We start from the raw sequence: 22,402 nt of genomic DNA, 5'->3' as shown, positions 1-22,402 counted from the left end.
GTAGTTTTAACATTCTAACTTGTGTATTATGTGTCTTTACAGCTTTTTTACGTGTAGGTTTTACGTTCTAACTTGTGTATTATATGTCTTTACAGTTGTGACTTATAGGTTTAATGTGTCAACTTGTGTATTATGTGTCTTTACAGCTTTTTTACGTGTAGGTTTTACGTTCTAACTTGTGTATTATATGTCTTTACAGTTGTGACTTATAGGTTTAATGTGTCAACTTGTGTATTATGTGTCTTTACAGCGTGTAACTTGTAGGTTTAATGTTGTAACTTGTGTATTTTGTGTCTTTACAGCTTTTACCTAACTTTTGTAGTTTCAAGTTTGTCATGTGAAACTAATTTCTTCCCCTAACTTTCGAGCTTTCCATTTAACACGTGTTATTGTTCTTCGCTATAGTTTTGTTCAGTGCATGATTTGTATCATTAAACTGCCGTTAACAAAATTCTAAAGAGCTCACTTTTGTGTGATTAGAGTAAAGCTGTCTGTAGCCATGGCAACACACGTGATCGGTTGTTCACGTTATTTGTTCACTCAGGGCCTGTAACATTCTGTCATAACACCAATAGGACAACTTTTAAAAGACTACCTCTTTTCGTCGTCAAATGTAGATAAAATATATGGTGACTACTGGACATACTACTCTTTATCCACGTATAGGATTAGTCGTGACCATAATCAAATGTGTAAGGTCAATGCATTATATGATATAATCTCCATGACAAATAAGATGTGTACAAAGTGAGTAATAAACCATATGTGTTAGTTTCGGGAGCTACACTTCTGCCTTAGTGCGCATGTCCGTTTCCTAGTTGAACTCAGCTCATTTCATCCATAGTCTTTATAACGTAACGGGTGAAACTAATATAGTGGAAGAACATGACAGAATCCAGACGTTTTGAATAGTCTCAGACTGTCGTGTGTAAATTACCTATCAAAAGAATCTTTTACTCCCTGCTAAGTTTGAGACGGCCAACATTATCATTATTTACTGCATGTTTGTTCTTGTTGCAACGTTTGAGACGGCCAACATTATCATTATTTACTGCATGTTTGTTCTTGTTGCAACGTTTGAGACGGCCAACATTATCATTATTTACTGCATGTTTGTTCTTGTTAGAATGCTTGATACGGCCAACATTATCATTATTTACTGTCTGTTTGTTCTTGTTAGAACACTTGAGACGGCCAACATTATCATTATTGAGTGTTTGTTTGTTCTTGTTGCAACGTTTGAGACGGCCAACATTATAATTATTTACTGTCTGTTTGTTCTTGATGCAACGTTTGAGACGGCTAACATTATAATTATTTATGTCTTTATGTAAACTAGAAAAAAAAATGTTCTCGAGAGAATGAAGTTTCACTCGATTTTGTAAACCTCTTTGTTTTCATATGACACGTAGAATAACGTAGCAAAAACTTTTATATCCACAGAAAACAAAACAAAAAGTCGAGTGTCTTGTTGTAAAAATCGACATTTTATCCATAGCTTGTCTTAAACTTAGAACTGTATACGTATAAGCCGTAAGAGGGGGTGGGTCTGGATATTTATGTGGGCAGTTAAGCCTAATAAGAGACGTTCACGTGAAAGTTACCTTTATATTCACTTTTTCAATAAAAGCGGATTTGAGATATACTTTAAAGGTTTACTTTTAAAATTATCCACTTTTTGAACATTATTTGTAGTTTTATGGTGGCCCAGCATGTCCAAGCGTGTTAAGGCGTGCGACTCGTAATCTGAGGGTCGCGGGTTCGCATCTTCGACGCGCCAAACATGCTCGCCCTTTCAGCCGTGGGGGCGTTCTAAGGTTCGGTCAATCCCACTATTCGTTGGTAAAAGAGAAGCCCAAGAGTTGGCGGTGGGTGGTGATGACTAGTTGCCTTCCCTCTAGTCTTACACCGCTAAATTAGGAACGGCTAGCGCAGATAACCCTCGAGTAGCTTTGTGCGAAATTCAAAAATAAACAAACAAGTTTTATGGTTTGGACTTTTTAAATTATTTGTTGTTCTTGCTATCACGTAGGAGAGTAGAACGTTTAAATAACTTATGTAATGACAGCTGATTATATTTTCGTGTCTGTGTTTCTTTTAAATATAAATTTCTTCGAGATTTGGCTTGACAGCGAATTCGAGGTTTTAAGGTTTGGGTCTCGTGATTGCTCCACGCCTTGTGGTCGTGGATGTAAAATTTTATTATTCAGGTAACACAGTAATAGCTCAGGAACTGGCTTTATTCCGTGTTGTCTGTCAGCTCGAAGTTAGGGACGGCTATGCCTGCATTATCTCTGTATTACCTGTAACATATCGGCATCAGTTTAGGGACGACTGTGTAACTTTGCACGACGACCTCTCCCCCTCCCAAAGATCCATCGATACTTCTAGAAAAATGTTCAGTTTTAGAAGCTTTGAAAGATACAAGACATTTCACTGTTATAAAACCTACTGATAACATTACTTTTAAATTGTAGGTCGAGATCATGCAAAGATATTATAAAACTGTTATAGGGGTTTGAGTTACGAAATCTGAATGGCTGATTTAAAAATTACAGAGTATTAAACATTTCTCAACTTTATGGAGTTGTTTGTTCCAAGTAATGGTGTGTTGAGTGAGCCTCTGAACACATTGACAGTCAAACTCGTCGAGAGATAAGGAAATTGATTGTGAAAGTCTTGGTTCACAAGGAAATTCCTTGGTGACGTGCAAGTCCACGTGCACGCAATATGCTTGTTCGCGTACTGAAATCCGAGATAGCGATTAGTAAGAAATATCAAATTCGATGAATTGTTTTCTTAATTTCAGACAACTTAAATTAACTTTTTTTACTTTTGGAGAATATTATTTTTTATATTCGTAACAATAAAGTGGCAGTGATTCAATTTTTTTCATTTTAAACTAGTTTCATTAGTTTTAAGTGTTGTGTATACAAAACTTAGTTTCATTAGTTTTAAGTGTGTTGCATAGAAAACTTTCCTTAGAGATGCCACAATATTCTATATACAGAAGAAAAATGAAATAAAAATTTAACTGAATGTAGGGGTCGTTGGTTATTTGTGGAAATACTACAAGAGGTATTTACAACAAAATAGATCCTGTAATAGAAAGTACACAATCAAGTAAAGTTGGATAGACTGAAAACGATTTTCAATCAGACTTTGGTTGGCATTGTGATCCATATAGTTAAATGAAACAGTATAAGTTTGACATAGTTTTAAAATGTATCTAACTATAGTTACGACAGAAAGTGTTGGTACCCCTGCGTCGTGAGTAGTTTTTTCCTCATACCTTAAAAAAGTATCGCGATTAGGATAATGAAAGTACAGTGTATTATAAATATTATACTGACACAGATATACATAATTTTTTATGTAAATTGAACGACAAATAAACTGTTTATAAACAAATAACCAAACATAGGAGGGGCAGAAAGTGTTCGTGCGTCTACTTTAATGGTCAGTTGTGTAGCCTTTCAGGTGAATTACTTGGCGCAATCTCTCCTCATAGCCCTCCATGATCGTTTGACAGTACTCGACTGGTATTTTCTTCCATTCTTCTTTACAGAAAGCCTCCAACTTTTGCAAGTTTTTCGGATGAAGCTGATGAACACTGGTCTTCAACTCATGCGAAACGTTTTCAATTGGGTTGAGATCGGGTGACTGCGATGGCCACTCCAGAACGCTTATATGGTTCCTCTGCAACCAGGATTGCACATATTTCGATGTGTGCTAAGGGTCATTGTCGTGCTAGAAAATCCAACGACGCCAAAGCCGCAAATTCCGAGCATCATTCTTGATATAAGTGCCTAATATATCAACGTACTCTTCTTTTTTCATGATTCCGTTGACGCGGTGAAGGCAGCTTACACCAGAAGAGCTGAAGGAACCCCATAGCATGATCAAGCCACCTCCGTGTTTAACTGTAGGGACAGTGTTCTTTGGAAGATTTCGTTCCCCCGTCTTACGGATAAAAATTGCGAACATCATTGTGGCCGAAAAGCTCGATTTTAGTCTCGTCTGACCAAAGAATACTCTTCCAATAGGTAAAGGGTTTATCTACATGCTTTTTTGCATACCTCAATCGTGTTCTAACTAAACAGGCTTTAAATATGAAGTTCTGCGAGGACGGCATGCTTTGAACCCAGAAGAGCGTAACATGTTCATAACTGTCGAGGTGCTTATTTCAACCTCAGTTTCCCTTATCAGTTTCTGTATGTCATTACATGTTAAATGAGGGTTCCTACTAACTTCTCTGAGAACCTTCCTCTTGGTTCTCTCTGGAATTTTGGTGGGGCGTTCGGAACGAGGGAGGTTAGCAGTTGATTCTGTACGCTTAAACTTGGCAATTATGCTTTGAACAGTAGATTTCGGCACATTAAGTTGTGTAGCAATACCGGAAAGAGACACACGAGACTTGTATTTTACAATAAATCGTTTTTTTAAATAACTGGAAAGTTGTTTTCTGTTTGCTATGATGACCAAGCAAAGCAGATAATGACGGAGACGGCACTAAATTGCCGGAAGTACATTTTATGCTGGCTAAATTCCAATGATTATGAACCCGGTGTCTAGTTCTGGAATGGTATAATGCAGTTTATTCACCAAACTAAACAAAATTTTTACAGGAATGTCAGCTTTTTTACACGTTCTGAACTGTACGAACACTTTCTGCTCCTTCTATTTATGGTTATTTGTTTATAAACAGTTTATTTGTCGTTTAATTTACATAAAAAAATTATGTAGATGTGTGTTAGTATGATATTTATAAGATTTTATACTTCTATTAGCCTATTCGTGATACTTTTTAAGTTATGAGCAAAAAACCACTCGGGACGCAGGGGTACGAACACTTTCTGTCGTAACTGTATCACTTTTATTGTTTGTTTACTTTTTACTGCAGCATTTATTTTGTTTAAATATTCTTGTAGTAGTTATGTGAATAACCAACAGTCCCTACTTTCCTTTAAAATTTTCTTTTTTCTTTGTTTGTTTTTATATGTCCAGAAATGGACATAACACCAATAAACTTTCACTATAGCAATATCCCTGACAGTTATAACATGAAAAATAAAATCACAATAAGATATTTATAACGTAATCCTTGATTTGGCCCACAGACAAGTGTATAAAGCTACCAAAGTAGGGATTACCTTTTATAAATTTGTGATTGTGGTTTTAATTCTCTTTTATATACTTCATTTTAAAATTAACATTTTTAATGCTCTTGCTTGTTTATTTTTCATTTTATACCTCTATAACTTTTTCTACTTTACCTTTAGAACCTGTCGCGTGCTCATTCACAGATATGTAGCGCCATCCTTTGGTTGAACTGGGTTGAAAATATATTTAAAGACGTGCATTACTTTTACCATTTATATTATACTTGTGTATTTATAGATATTTATCAGAATATCAAAAGCATATACCCACAGCCAGTTAAGTAAGCTAGAGAAATCTTGTAGCGATAGTCCGAGCCACCTAGGCGCTAGCCCCGCTTACGTGATCAGGTAAGTAATAAACGGTAACCAATACTTTGTGTGTTGGTTTTTAAGAATTTTATGGGATGGTTTATCGGCACGTGAATTAGTTGGAATCCCTGTCCATCCGTACGTAACATAAAATACGTTCAAGGAAATTAAGATCTTACAATTACATGTAACACACTGGCTGGAGTAAAAGATTGTATTTTAATATTTAGAAAAGTTTTCACCTTGTTATTTTGATGTCTAGATGATACTTTCTAACAAACATTTTGTAACACAAAAAGCCAATAAATAAGAATAAACACTCAGGGACTGGCGTTTAAACTCCTGACCTTTCGCTTACAGAGTCACTGGGGTTACAAACGTGTGTATAAGACTCTTTGACTATAGAACTTTTCCATTTTGATGTTTAGAAAAATGTTTTAATCTTGATAGAAAGACATTTTTCATCTTTCATTTGTTCTGAAACTAAAGACTTTTGATTACATTTAAGGAACTCGATTTATTAAGTACATACGTTTTTTTGTTTTTTTTTTACTGTAAGTAGTGGAAGCATCTCTCTAATCATCATATGTACTAACAAATACCTTTCTTAATATATGTACTGTATATACTGACAAGCACCTTTCATAATAAGCTATTTATACTGCAAACTACCTTCCTCAATAACTTATATATACTGGGAAGTACATTTCTTAATAAGCTATATATACCGACAAGTACCATTATCAATAAGTGATATATACTGACAAGTTCCTTTCTTGAAAACTTACATATAGACTGACCAATACCTTCCTTAATAAATTAAATATAGTGACAAGGACCTTTCATGATAAGCTACTTATACTGATAAGTACCTTTCATAATAAGCTAGTTATATTGACAAGTACCTTTCATAATAATTTGTATAAACTGAAAAGTACGTTTCTTAATAACTTATATATACTGACAAGTACCTTTCATAATAAGCTATGTATACTAACAAGTACCTTTCTTAATTTCTGTATTTTTAACGACAAATATATTTCTCTTCGTCTCACATTTTCTAAGAAACTTATTTTTTACTGTGACCCTGAATTTTTACTGTAAAATAAACAGTAAACAATGATCTTTAATGTTAAAACTCACATGATTTGACAAAGAATGAGGAAACAGTGAAATCTTGTCTCAGCTATCGATTTTCTCATTACGTGTTTTAAAAACTTCCCTTTGTAGTTTTTTATTTTTTGTGTTAATTAAAAAGATAACGTAAACGCATGTGTTAATGAGGTTGAATATGCATACTGTAGCACTACTTCTGTTTTGATATTTCATAGTCAATGGTAAACACTAGTTACGTTTTGACCCTTAATGACATCTGACATCAATGACAAGTTTTGGATTCGTGCCAGTTTCATTCTCTGCAGACATAATGTCGTCCTTCTCTTCTTTTAATCGCCAGTGTCTCATGATTGACACAAAGTCGTCCTTCACTTCTTTTAGTCGTCAGTGTCTTGTGATTAACGCGAAGTCGTCCTTCGCTTCTTTTAATCGCCAGTTTATTGTGATTGACACATTAAGTCGTCCTTCACTTCTTTTAATCGTTAGTGTCTTGTGATTGACACATTAAGTCGTCCTTCACTTCTTTTAGTCACCAGTTTCTTGGGTTTGGCACATAATGTTGTCCTTCATTTCTTTTAATTGCCAGTGTCTTGTGATTGCTTACCTGGGTTCAGAAATAAGTTTGATTACTTATAATGCTGACACTCCTAGTTTGATCCTCTTGCTTAGAACAACAACACGTATCAGCTAAATATTCTAAGGTGGAGCTTTGTGTTTTACAATAAAAAAACAGCTGTAATGATTAATTCGAACATTCTATTCCAGCAACTTTTACAGTAGGCAAGTGCTGATTTTAAAAATTACAACATATTGAGGTATAGTATCCTGTCATCATCTGGTAATAATTATATTTAAAAGCTGTGAAAGTCATCATCTGGCTATAATTATATTTAAAAGCAGTGAAAATCATCATCTGGCAATAATTATATTTAAAAGCTGTAAAAGTCATCATCTGGTGATAAAAATATTTTATAAGCTGTAAAAGTCATCATCTGGTAATAATTATACTTAAAAGCTGTGAAGTTTATATTAATTCATTAATAACTTCAGTAGTATCATTAAAATCCAGAAATAGATATATTTGTTAGATATATAGATACATTTTTACATGAATAAACTTGTTAGATATATATATTTGTGCAATATATAGAAATATTTTTTACATATATAGATATATTTTTTACATATATAGATATATTTGTTTATAGAATTGAAACAATAAATAAAACTAAAGAATAGTAAATATTTGTTTGTGTCATATACGTTGATATAATTTATTTCTTGACATCCAGTTTTCTTTATTTTATAAAATAACTAATTAGAAGTCTCAAACTTCAGGATATTTTAAAACTGTCTTCATGACTTCTTGTCTTCTCAGTGACCTGAATTATTTTATTTACAGATTTCTATTTAAATTGATTTAGCTCATCTTTGCTGTCACATGATTTTCTTTAGTAAATCAAATTATAATCTAGATTTTTGTTAAAACTCATTGTTTGTTATAATACCTCCTGTAGTTAAATATTGGATCAGAATGTAATCTCCTTATAATGTAATGAGTATGCTTAAACTGTCTTGTGTGACAAAGGGTTTATTATGGTGTCTTTAATTTTTAAGTTATAAACGTGCAATTCCTTGTATTTGAGCTCACGAGTGATACAGTAATGTGCTAGTTACATATATATGTAACAACAAATGTATTGCTACCACCAACACCAGTTTATTGGTTTTTGCCTGGTGAATAAATTCCTAACTAAATTCTTATTCCAAAATCTTACGTTGTGTTTTATCTGCAGGTAATTGTGCTGACGGTAACCCTTGTCACCACAAGTGCTTTGACCTTCATGATGGAACGTTTGAATGTTCCTGTATGGAAGGGTACATACTATCTAAAAATGGTTACAGTTGTATGGGTAAGAACAGCAATTTTTACATGTCAGTATGTATATACACTCCCTAACAACTATTTTTACATGTTAGTACGTATATAACAACTATTTTTATATGTCAGTATGTATACACACTCCCTAACAACTATTTTTACATGTTAGTACGTATATAACAACTATTTTTATATGTCAGTATGTATACACACTCCCTAACAACTATTTTTACATGTTAGTACGTATATAACAACTATTTTTATATGTCAGTATGTATACACACTCCCTAACAACTATTTTTACATGTTAGTACGTATATAACAACTATTTTTATATGTCAGTATGTATACACACTCCCTAACAACTATTTTTACATGTTAGTACGTATATAACAACTATTCTTATATGTCAGTATGTATACACACACTCTAACTTTTAACTCTCTTTCTTCTGTTTTGTACTCATACGCCTCTCGTTTATGTTTGTACAAGAATTATAGAAAACAACAAAGTTATTAAGAAACGATAAGAAGGAAGGACGACAGCATGTACAAAATTAAACGATTGTTGTGTATGAGTGAAAGGATTTATAGAAATATTACCTTTCATTCTTTGTTTAATGTTAATTTCATCAAAAGTATTAGACAATATATATATATATATATATGTTTATTAAGAGGGTTACAGGTTATTATTAACTGAGTATATGGATTTATGATTAACCTAAGTCTCATTATCTAGCCCAGTGGTTCTTAACCTGGGTTCAATCGAACCCCAGGGGTTCAGCGGAGGTCAAGACACACACACAGTGTGTGTATCCGTTCCGTTCACCCCACTTGTATGATTCGTGACGTCATGTTCCACTTGGCCATCATTGGCTGCGGCTGATCACGTCACATCACTTGCCCTTAATATCTGTGCTGCAGGGAACTTCGTGCGCTTAGCAGTCGACTTGTAATTGTAGTAATCGTGCGTCATTTGTGATTTTTTCCTAATCTTTCAGTCCTTTCATACTAACTATGTCGAGCAAAAACAGAAAGTGGTCGGACGAATACGTACAATATGGATTCACGTTTTACGGAACATGATGGGAGTCATCGTCCTCAATGCATGATTTGCAATGTCAAGTTGAGCAATTCTAGTCTAGCACCGGCAAAACTAAGAGAACACTCCCTAAAGCTGAATGGAGATGGGAAATACAAGAACACAACGCTTGCCGAATTCAAGGTAAAGAGAACCAGGTTCAATGAAAAGGCTACTTTGCCTGTTTTCGGCTTTGTACCCATCGACAAACCGATCCTCACAGCATCGTACGAAGTTGTGTACTTGATCACAAAGCAGGGCAAACCACAAACCATTGGTGAAGCACTCGTAAAACCATCTGCGTTGAAGATGGCGAATATCATGCTGGGAAAAGCTGCTAAAATTAAGTTATCCCAAATTTCTCTTTAAAATGACACCATCAGCAGCAGAATAGATGACATGAGCGATGACATCTTGGCTCAAGTAGTTGCAGATTTGATTTCAAGCCCAGTAAAATTCAGCCTTCAACCCACGAGACGACCGACGTTTCCAATCTAAGCCAGCTTGTTGTATTCGTGCACTATGTGAAGAACGACGAGATAAAAGATGATTTTTTTTATTTTGTAAGCCTCTTACAACAACAACTAAGGCAGCTGACATGAAGAAACTTGTGGATGACTTCTTCAGAGACAACGATCTTTCGTGGGATATAGTTTCTGCAGTTTGTTCGGACGGAGCTCCAGTCATGCTGGGACGAAACTCTGGTTTTGGTGCGCTGGTGAAAGCCGATGCACCACACATTATTGTAACGTACTATGTTCTGCACAGGCATGCGTTGGTAACAAAAAACCTTACCTTCAAAACTGGCAGAAGTATTAAAAATTGTAGTGGAATGTGTGAACTTTGTGTGAAATAGTGCCCTGAAGCACCGCATCTTCAAAGAGCTGTGTAATGAAATGGGCTCTGAATTCGAGGTACTTCTGTACCATTCTAACGTTCGGTGGTTATTCCGGGGAAAAGTGCTGAATCGTGTTTTTGCCATGCGTGTGGAATTAGCCCCGTTTTTGCAAGAGCACCAACAGTGTCATGCAAATTGCCTCGAAAAATCTGAGTTCATTCTCATTTTGACGTACATGGCCGATATCTTCAATGCTCTCAATCATCTCAATCAACAGATGCAGGTCGGTGGAGTCAACATCATCGAAGCGGAAGAAAATATGAAGGCTTTTAAAAAAAAAAAGCTACCGTTATGGAAACGATGAACAGAGAATGATAACTTCGCAAACTTTCCCCTGCTGGACGACTATGTAAGTAAGATCGAAGATGTGTCTGAAATCGAAGACATTTCTGTACCCAAGGAACTGAAGCAAGCAATTGCCATGCACTTAGATGAGCTTGCAAAGTCTCTCGACGGATACTTTCCCACCAGATAGTCATATCTAGCATGGGTGAGACAGTCGTTCACGTTTAGTGTTGCGACAGCAGATGTCAATGATGAATACCTCGACGAAATCATTGAACTTCAACAGAGCCAGGTTTAACAGCAACTTTTCAGAACAACAACGCTCTCAACGTTTTCGTGTCACCAAATCGTAGCGTACCCTCTTATTGCTAAGAAAGCCCTTGAGATACTCATGCCGTTTGTTACAACGTATCTTTGCGAGCATTCCTTTTCGAAGATGGTAGACATAAAAACGAAGAAAAGGAACAGACTTTGTTGTGAAAATGATATGAGAGTGGCACTTGCTAAGGTGAAGCCTCGCATTTCTGAACTTGTCTCTGAAAGGCAACAGCAAAAGTCACATTGATTTGAAGTAAATATTCATTGAGTTCTGTTTTTGTTTTTGTGTGAAATTCATGTTTTGTTCTTTGAACACAGTGATATTGTGTGCAACTGATGCATGGTTCATTTTGTGCACTAATAAATTATCTAATTATATTTTGAATTTGAAAAAAATCATATTTTATTTTTCCAATTACGAAGGGTTCAGTGAATGCAAGTACAAAACTCCCGGGGTTCAGTACTTCCAACAACGTTAAGAACCACTGATCTAGCCTGTTCTGGTGATATATTATTGGGATTACAATATCAAAGAGTAACATAAACGTTCTGTAAGTTTATATATTTCACAATACATGTCTTAAATGATTGTGTTTAATATGTATTATAAGCTTAGTTTTAACGAAGTTTCTTGTTTGTTGTTGTGTGATTTCTGTTTCGTAGCAAACACGTGAAGAACAGCTCAGAACTTGAACTTAACTCGTTTGATGATTTGCAGAGAAGGCGATAATTAAGATGAAATATTAATTATATCTGTTTCTTGTACATAATTCTCACCGTAAAGGAATCAAGGCATTCAATCTCAAACAATTGTTTCGACATAGAGCTCAGCTCTTTCTGATACAGCACTTGACGGTTTCTGATACAACACTTGACAGTTTCTGATATAGCACTTGATGGTTTCTGATACAGCACTTGACTATTTCTGATACATCACTTGACGGTTTCTGATACAACACTTGACAGTTTCTGATATAGCACTTGATGGTTTCTGATACAGCACTTGACGGTTTCTGATACAGCACTTGATGGTTTCTGATACAGCACTTGACTATTTCTGATACATCACTTGACGGTTTCTGATACATCAGTTGACGGTTTCTGATATAGTACTTGACGGTTTCTGATATAGTACTTGACGATTTCTGATACAGCACTTGACGGTTTCTGATACAGCACTTGACGGTTTCTGATACAGCACTTGATGGTTTCTGATATAGTACTTTACCGATATTTATTTTAGATGTTCGTGTTTGACGTTAACGTAAGCATCTCCCTGTGAAACACTTTTCACTGCTTGTCAGAAACGTCGTACAAATAAACATGCAAATACACAACAAAACTGTATTATTAAATACATCATCAGAACCACCTTATATATCGTATGGTGTGGTAAATAAATCTTTGTATTGCATGTAATGTAGTTAAAGTAGGTCCTTGTATTCCATGTAATTTAGTTAAAATGTTATGTCACAAAACCTACAACACTTATCTTTTAAAATAATAAAACAAATTACCACGAAATTTTTCAAAAATTAAGAATGGTAAGAGATGAATAAATATAAATTAGAATTTTTAATTTTCATGTTTTCATTGTTCCTGAGTAATTTCTGAACATTTCTGTTAACGTCAACAGTTTCCATCTTGTGCTACAGCTTCTGAGGTCAGTGTCTTGATGTGTGGCAGACCTTAAGTTTAGCGTTTTGATGTAAATAAATGTGACAGTCAGAGTGTAGATTGTTCAGAGAGCTAGATGGTCGATGCCTGTTTCAAAGTATTGACGTAGCTGGGTTAAACAGTTGTAAATCCTGTGTGTTCAATCTATTTATTGTTCCGATTATTCGTCATGTTCAAGTGTTATTTTTTAACATCCCAGTGCTCAGAATAAACAAATACACAATGTTTTCCCGATTTCAGAATCTCTGGATGACAGACAGAGCGAAGAAGCAAGGAAAGTTAATGCCCTTAATGCAAGCCACATTCAAGAAATAAGACTTTATACTCCTAAGTCGTTGTCGAGGCTTCCAGAAGGTGACGAACGCCATAAGCTCGACAGTGTTGAAATTCACTTTGAGTCAATCTTCGGCGATGGTCCCGAAGTTGGCGGGCAGTATTATGGAGTTCAAGACACAGACTTAAGTCATCATACTACCAGGTCAGACTCTAAAGAGTTACTAGAGTCCAAACATGGTAATCTAGTTGAACCGATGAACACTGTGACCATCACCACGCCATCTAGTCCTCACTACAAGACTTGTCAACAGCTAGAGTGTACATCAGGTGGTGCCTGTATACCTGATCAGTCAACAGGGGGCGTTAAGTGTAGCTGCCCTTTAGGAAGAGGTGGAATGTTTTGTGAAAAGGGTAAAAGTATAATTTTTAAAATTTGTTTATGAAATTATTTAATGACTTTATTTTTAAATGATTATTTTTGTTCATGACGTTAAAAATGATTTTATAATGTGAAATACTTTTTAAAACATTGTAAATGATATGTCTTGTGACATGACCAGGAGTCTGGACTTACAAGATGGAGGGGTACTGAAAGTTAAACATCATTTTATTAACGTCCTAACGATAGGAATATGAAACTATCACATGGCAGAGTTCTTACATTTCTACTTGTTGTCAGTACGGTAGTCCACATCTGGTCATGTTACAGGCTGTTCCAGATGGTAGGGTTCTCACATTTCTACTTGTTGTCAGTACGGTGGTCCACATCTGGTCATGTTACAGGCTGTTCCAGATGGTAGGGTTCTCGCATTTCTACTTTTTGTCAGTACGGTAGTCCTCATCTGGTCATGTTACAGGCTGTTCCAGATGGTAGGGTTCTCACGTTTCTACTTGTTGTCAGTACGGTGGTCCTTATCTGGTCATGTTACAGGCTGTTTCAGATGGTAGGGTTCTCACATTTCTACTTTTTGTCAGTACGGTAGTCCTTATCTGGTCATGTTACAGGCTGTTCCAGATGGTAGGGTTCTCGCATTTCTACTTTTTGTCAGTACGGTAGTCCTCATCTGGTCATGTTACAGGCTGTTCCAGATGGTAGGGTTCTCACGTTTCTACTTGTTGTCAGTACGGTGGTCCTTATCTGGCCATGTTACAGGCTGTTCCAGATGGTAGGGTTCTCACATTTCTACTTGTTGTCAAGAACGGTGGTCCTTGTCTGGTCGTGAGAACACTGTGAATACAAGAAAATATTATGAAGACAAAAGAACATTTTAAAAACAGAAAAGTAATGCACATAAAAGAAAATTGTTTAGTAGGAGAACATCGTATAACTAAAGACATGAAATCTGGGAAGAAAAGAGAAGCCGAGAACAGGACACTTGTATATAAACTGTCCTAAAGTTTATTTTAAAAATAAATTTTCACGTAAACACCTTTCTTTAGTCGATGAAACATAAGCACAATGAAGTGTTGTTGTAATAAGGCATTAATAACCCACATTTATATTTTTCACACTAACTTCTTTATTCAGATAAGTATAATTAATTATAATCATGTTTCTCTCACTTAGAAAAGCTGTTCACAACATAATAATTGTTGTAACAAATAATTTATATAAGCATTGTTTCCGTGATTGCTGTGTTCCGGGATAAACGCTTCGTTGACAATGGATACGATGGACATAGTGTGGTTGAAATACTATTTTACTGTCTTTCCTTTTCTTGGCTTAGCGGTATTCTGCAGACATACGATGATAAAATGAATGTTTCAATACTCGTGCTGGGCAGAACAAAGCAAGCTTATTATGTAGCTTTGCATTTAACAAATAAAACAAACCTTGAATAGCCCTAAAATATAACAAACATAATAATAATATCTTGATAAAATAGCCCCCCCCTCTGGCCTGGCATGGCCAAGCGCGTAAGGCGTGCGACTCGTGATCCGAGGGTCGCGAGTTCGCGCCCGCGTCGCGCTAAACATGCTCGCCCTCCCAGCCGTGGGGCTATATAATGTGACGGTCAATCCCACTATTCGTTGGTAAAAGAGTAGCCCAAGAGTTGGCGGTGGGTGGTGATGACTAGCTGCCTTCCCTCTAGTCTTACACTGCTAAATTAGGGACGGCTAGCACAGATAGTCCTCGAGTAGCTTTGTGCGAAATTCCCAAAACAAACAAACAAATAGTCCCCTGGTGAGATAGCGGTAACTTACAGTCTCACAACATTACAATCCGGGGTTTAATTATCCGCCGTGGACACAGCAGGTAACCGATTCACAGCAGATTCACTCTAAAACCAACAAATTAATAAAATTATTAAATTTCATGCTTGTTGTATAACTATGTTTCTAAATCTTAATTGAACTATTAAAGTGTCCTGAAACAATTACAGTATGTTTGTAATTTAAAATATAGACATTTAGAAATAGGAAATTTCTTTGTAAATTTATTTAAGGAGGGCATCGAACAAAAACCTATATGATGTTCCAAAAATTAATACTGTTAAATGAAATTTAAATTATAGGATCTGCTTGTCACCGATGAATTGTATTATTTCACGACTGATAACATGCATTGGTAAATAAAGATGTCGCTGTCGGTGAGGATGTTCCTAAATGGATGTTTCTGTTTACCATGTGTTAGCTGTCGACTGATAATTAGCACAAGACTGAACATCGAGTAAAAGTTTCAAACAGTCTTTATCGTGAAAACTTACTGAAAAATTATTATGAGTTACAGGATGGATTGATTCTTTAATAGTTGTTATTGCACAGTGGAAATATTTGTAAGCCTAAAACTACAGCCCAGTCACTGACAGATGTTACAGGATAGCTTGATTCTTTGATAGCTCTTATTGTATAGTGGAAATATTTATTGGTCTGAAACTACAGCCCTGTTACTGACAGATGTCACTTTGTCTGTGTTAAGTCAATATATATCGGACAAGTGGGCCTTTCTTAACCGTCAAACATTTTTAACAGCCGTGGAGCTGCAGTTCCCTCAGTTCATCGGATCTTCCTACTTAGTTCTTCCATCTCTACGTGATTCCCACAAGTCTATGCAGATTTCCATAGAATTTCGACCTCAACATTACGATGGAATTATTCTGTATAATGGCGAGTATCCTGACCTACGTGGGGATTTCGCTGCGCTGACGCTAAACAAAGGATTTGTGGAATTCAGGTAACTTAATTACCACGTATTATTATATATTATAATTTTTTTCCGACGAGTCTATGATTTATCATGTTGCATACGTTACGTAATACTATTTCAAATAACCGGAAATTTGAATTTGATTTTCGAAATTCATTAAATGTTAATATGTATCAAACTTATGATATTTGTCAACAAGATTGATAAATTCAGTTTTCTTTTCTAGAAAAATATATTTTAATATACAAGCATAAAAACAATAGAATATATAACAATGGTTATTACAAGTAATATTTTATATGCAACAGTTTTACAAACACACAGACAATACTGAGTCTTATATCCGGTCTAGAACTCCATTTCTTATCGAGGATCCAGGTTCACGACGAGCAAATTAATTCTGACTTGATATTGTCACAATTCGCTTTAGCTACCTTGTCTGGTAGGCCTCAATTCGGTTACAAGTTTACTTCTTACCGAGGAAGATATTTAATGTTCTCGTAGAAATGATAACGTTCGAATTAATTCACTGAATTTGAACACTTTCTAATGTTCAACATATATAAACATTCTTGGTCAAATAGCTTCCTAGGCCTATAACACACTGACTGTAGCTGCCCAATAATAATAATCTCTTGTTACTGGGCTCGTCGGTTTTTATATATCAATCACTCGAGGGTCTAGAACATTTATTAAAGCTCGCAACAATACTGTCAATCACTAAGATTACATACACATCTAGTACACTGTTGATTCTTATGTACACGAACGATCTACAAATTTCGAGAACAGATGGGACCCGCACAGCACACAGTCAAGAATACACGTCACATGGAAAAAAAAGAAACCATACAGAAACAAGAGCGGGCACAGAAACAACTGTAAATACACTGCTGGCCAAAATCTTAAGATCAATGAACATAAAGAAAAAATATGCATTTTGCGTTGTTAGACTCAACCATTTATTTGACAAGAGCTTCGAAAGATGAAAATAAGAAAAGGGAAAATTAAAAAACTTTTTTAGCATTTAATAGGGAAAATGTGAACACTATGAAATTAGCCTAAAATACTAGCTGGTCAAAAGTTTAAGACCATACCAACAAGAAGTCCTAAACAGGGTAGGAAATGCCCAACGAGAGGTCTCAGTAGTGAGTTGCACGGCCGTCATTACGAATAATTTCAAACATTAGCTTTGGAATGGTCAATATAAACGTTTGCAGAAGGCTAACTGGAATGTTATTCCAAGTAGTGAAGATGGCTTCACGAAGATCATGCACTGTTTGGAATTGACGTCCATTTCTATAAACTTCCCTTGCCATTCACCCCCAAATATTTTCAATGGGATTCAGTTCGGGCGAACACGCTGGATGGCCCAAAAGAATCACGTTATTCGTCATGAAAAGGTCCTTTGTCCTGCGGGCATTGTGGATTGCAACGTTGTTCTGCTGAAAGATCCAGTCATTTCCACACAAGCAAGGGCCTTCAGTCAATAAGGATGCGCTCTCTCCAACATGCCAGTGTTGCCAGCTGCTGTTTCACGCCCCTGTATAACATGAAGCTCCATTGTTTCATGGAACAAGAAAGCACCCCAGATCATGATGGAACTTCCTCCACTGTGTCGTGTAGAAAATGTCTCCGGTGGAGTACCCTTGTCGTGCTAGTAACGTTGGAAGCCATCTGGACCATCCAGGTTAAATTTTGTTTCTCATCAGAGAACAAAACTTTAGTCCACTTTTCTACGTCCCATGTTTGGTACTTCTCAGCAAAGTTTAACCGAGCTGTTTCATGGTGTGGAAGGACGCGTGGCCTTTGAAGACGTTTACGGCTTTTAAAGCCATTCTCTCGTAGATGCTGTCTTATTGTTTTTGAGCTGCATTCTGCGTCCGTACGGGCTTTAATCTGGTTCGACGATCGGCTGCTGTCTTGCCGAATCCTCCTGCTCAACGCCGGCGAAATTTTCTTGGACCGACCACTTGAAATTCTCGTTCCGTATCCCTCAGGGTCTTTTAAGAAATTTGCAACAGCAGTGTTACTACGCCCATTCTTACCAGTGATGGCACGTTGAGAGAGATCTTGCTTTTGCAGCTTGACAATTCTGCCACTTTCAAACTCTGTCAACTTTTTTAGTCTTTGCCATGTTTTTACCCAATGTAACACAGGAGATATCAGTGGGAGATGTTGACAACACTAATGCTTGAACACAGATGATTAAATTTCGTTACGTGTTTACCGATTAATGCTTCGTTTCAGTGTGGTCTTAAACTTTTGACCAGCTAGTATTTGGGCTAATTTCATAGTGTTTACATTTTCCGTATTAAATGCTAAGAAAGTTTATTTTTATTTTCCCTTCTTTATTTTCATCTTTCGAAGCTCTACTTAAATAAGTGGTTGAGTCTAACAATGCAAAATGCATATTTTTTCTTTATGTTTAGTGGCCTTAAGATTTTGGCCAGCAGTATATGTAGAGGATTAAAAATTGGTCTCAGACAATTTTTAACTAAGATAATATATATATATATATATATATGTATATACACACACTGATAATACTGATTTATCAGTGATAATCAAGTTAGTATTTATCTGTGGAGTCTGATTTATCAGTTACCTTAAACTTTATGTTTGTATGGTACTGTGTACAGTAGTGAAGTGATATTCTCGTGGGTAACTTATAAAGAAATTATGTGTTTAATTAACTTTCAAATAATTTAGTTTTTGTAGAACCCTAACCTAGGTTTTTACCTTTTATAGTAAACAAGACTTCGTATCCTGAATAAGCTGAATTTCTTTAAAAGTTTTCCGGAATTAGGATTCATATTTTGTGCTTGAGTAATTAAACATTTTTATTTAAGAATTAATGCGAAAAGTATACATTTTGACGTATAACCTCACGAGAGAGAGTACAATATTGATAATGGGCCAAATATAAAACAGTCGTAGATTAAACATTCTTCTTTGGGATGTAATATGGATATAAGCAAGTATAAAAACCTCTTTTAATTATTGTACTTCTCTCGGAGAAATGGGAATGGTTGTGATACTCTGGAAAGTGTTAAGATAATTTAGTGGCCAACAACATAACCAGATGTTGCGCAAATCGAAACGAGAAAGCACTCTTTCTTTGCTTTTTTTAATTTCGCGCAAAGCTACACGAGGGCTATCTGTGCTAGCCGTCCCTAATTTAGCAATGTAAGACTAAAGGGAAGGCAGCTAGTTATCACCACCCACCGCCAACTCTTGGGCTACTCTTTTACCAACGAATAATGGGAATGACCTTTACTTTATAACGCCCCCACACCTGGAAAGTACTCTTATTTTAAGTAGTTCAAGCCTACAAAAAAGGTAATGTTTGTATCTTTCCAAGGAATTCTTTTAAACAGTAGTTTACAATTATTTAGTACAGTCTTTAGTTTTCTAACATAACTTAGGACCATCACTGATAGAAAGGTGATTTGGTCTGACAGATTTGACTGTGGAATGGGAATGGGAGTTCTACAAAGCCAATCTGTGGTCCTTCTTGATTCGTGGAATTATGTTACCGTCTACAGAGACCGGTGGGACGCTTGGCTGCAGCTTAACAAAGGAAAACAGGTGCATGGGCGGTCCAAGGTGAGAGTCTCTCTGTGAACTCTGATATTAATAGAAGGTAGATTAGAATATTTTAAAAGTATATTACTAATTTTTAAGGAATGAAATAGACACCCTATAACCCGAGCACTTTCGAAAGGTCCAGCTTTTTACTGATTTTAAGGAGTACATTTAAGCTTTAAAAAGGAAGTCATGTATTGAAGGTTTGTTATAAAGACGAAATGTGTGATTGTTTATACCCTAGTCCTGTTGAATCAATTTCAATCTAAATGTATATATATATATAAACACTATGAACTGTGGGGAATGGTATGAGGGGGTTAAAATTGAACTTTAACCTATCTCATGTTGGTTAATTATTCCCAGCCTACTGAGTCAATCTCAAACAATTTCAGCAGGTTGACACTTTAGATAACAATAAATATTCTAAAGGGATTTAAGGTCAAAGTAGGAAGTAGCTGGATTGTTTCTCAAATCACCATTATGTTCTCAACGAGATATAGGGTGTTAAGAGTAGAAGCACCTCAAAATCTTTGTTTGTTGGTAGACGGTAAATGTTGTTTACGGAAAAGTTTTATTATGATTTTAAAATTTTGAGATAAAGTGTGTGTTCATTGTTACTACACTGAAATGTCTGATTGTTGTTAAACTTACATTGTTATAATAAAGTTTAAACATTACTCGTCATTTGCTGGTATATCATTTATTTATATATATATTATGAGTATTTATCTTATTGTAATCCAGGTGTATTATTAAGTTATCAATATATCTTATTTTCTTCAGGTGTATTATTAAGTTATCAATATATCTTATTTTCTTCAGGTGTGTTATTAAGTTATCAATATATCTTATTTTCTTCAGGTGTGTTATTAAGTTATCAATATATCTTATTTGCTTCAGGTGTATTATTAAGTTATCAATATATCTTATTTTCTTCAGGTGTATTATTAAGTTATGAGTATATCATATTTTCTTCAGGTGTGTTATTAAGTTATGAATATATCTTATTTTCTTCAGGTGTGTTATTAAGTTATCAATATATCTTATTTTCTTCAGGTGTGTTATTAAGTTATCAATATATCTTATTTTCTTCAGGTGTGTTATTAAGTTATCAATATATCTTATTTTCTCCAGGTGTATTATTAAGCTATCAATATAGCTTATTTTCTCCAGGTGTATTATTAAGTTATCAATATATCTTATTTTCTTCAGGTGTATTATTAAGTTATCAATATATCTTATTTTCTCCAGGTGTATTATTAAGTTATCAATATATCTTATTTTCTCCAGGTGTATTATTAAGTTATCAATATATCTTATTTTCTCCAGGTGTATTATTAAGTTATCAATATATCTTATTTTCTCCAGGTGTATTATTAAGTTATCAATATATCTTATTTTCTTCAGGTGTATTATTAAGTTATCAATATATCTTATTTTCTCCAGGTGTATTATTAAGTTATCAATATATCTTATTTTCTCCAGGTGTATTATTAAGTTATCAATATATCTTATTTTCTTCAGGTGTATTATTAAGTTATCAATATATCTTATTTTCTTCAGGTGTATTATTAAGTTATCAATATATCTTATTTTCTTCAGGTGTGTTATTGAGTTATGAATATATTTTATTTTCTTCAGGAGTGTTATTAAGTTATGAATATATCTTATTTTCTTCAGGTGTGTTATTAAGTTATGAATATATCTTATTTTCTTCAGGTGTGTTATTAAGTTATGAATATATCTTATTTTCTTCAGGTGTGTTATTAAGTTATCAATATATCTTATTTTCTTCAGGTGTGTTATTAAGTTATCAATATATCTTATTTTCTTCAGGTGTGTTATTAAGTTATGAATATATCTTATTTTCTTTAGGTGTGTTATTAAGTTATGAATATATCTTATTTTCTTCAGGTGTGTTATTAAGTTATCAATATATCTTATTTTCTTCAGGTGTGTTATTAAGTTATCAATATATCTTATTTTCTTCAGGTGTGTTATTGAGTTACCAATATATCTTATTTTCTTCAGGTGTATTATAAACTTATTAAAACTTTGATTCCTCTATTACTTTATCATTTCAGTCATTGTCTATTTATTCACTGTTTTCAGTTTCATTCCTGTGTTTTGAATAATTAAACTGAAAAATAAGAAACCGAAATTCAATATTTATATTTGTATGTCTGGAAGTCTTGGTTTACAATGAAAACGATTGATGATACAAAAGTATTTTTCATCGGTTGTGTGTTGAGGGGGATAAAATACGCTTATCGTGAAAACAGTAGACACATTTGTCTGTGTTTTGTCTCTGCAGGGGTTGTTTTCTCGTATAACGTTTCGCCAGAATCTCTATTTGGGAGGCTCGCCAAATATAAGTTTAGTACAAGGAAGAACAGGGTGCCAACAGGGATTTGTTGGCTGTGTGCGCCACCTAGAGATCAACACTAGAAAATATGACTTTCGTTATGGCAATAGGGGTGATGCTTTAGAAGGCGTTGATGTAGGTAAGGAATGTTTCAGTTATTTAATGGTTTAGTAACTGCTTTAAACTACGTTATGGTATCATTTTCAATTATTTTGACTTTTGACATAATTTAAACTGACAAAAATCTTAAAATATAAAAAATGAAAGAAAATATGAGCTATTTTAAAAATTA

General features: G+C 34.8%; 1 protein-coding gene across 2 annotated transcripts in view; it reads left to right on the top strand.

Moving 5' to 3' along the window:
• Positions 1-22,402, top strand: part of LOC143243852 (pikachurin-like) — a 66,542-nt gene that overhangs the window by 20,544 nt on the left and 23,596 nt on the right. Inside the window, exons 2-6 of one of the 2 annotated variants that reach the window (XM_076487579.1) lie at positions 8,384-8,500; positions 12,971-13,417; positions 15,980-16,181; positions 19,619-19,763; positions 22,060-22,249. In XM_076487579.1, the coding sequence (XP_076343694.1) occupies positions 8,384-8,500; positions 12,971-13,417; positions 15,980-16,181; positions 19,619-19,763; positions 22,060-22,249 (1,101 nt within the window). The remainder of the gene's footprint in view (positions 1-8,383; positions 8,501-12,970; positions 13,418-15,979; positions 16,182-19,618; positions 19,764-22,059; positions 22,250-22,402) is intronic. The other variant, XM_076487580.1, reaches the window with a different exon arrangement.

This window comes from Tachypleus tridentatus, chromosome 2, assembly GCF_004210375.1.
Source record: "Tachypleus tridentatus isolate NWPU-2018 chromosome 2, ASM421037v1, whole genome shotgun sequence".
In the NCBI taxonomy this organism is placed as follows: Eukaryota; Metazoa; Arthropoda; class Merostomata; order Xiphosura; family Limulidae; genus Tachypleus; species Tachypleus tridentatus.
The sequence above is the reverse complement of the archived record's forward strand: the minus strand, read 5'-3'. Positions and strand labels throughout refer to the sequence as shown.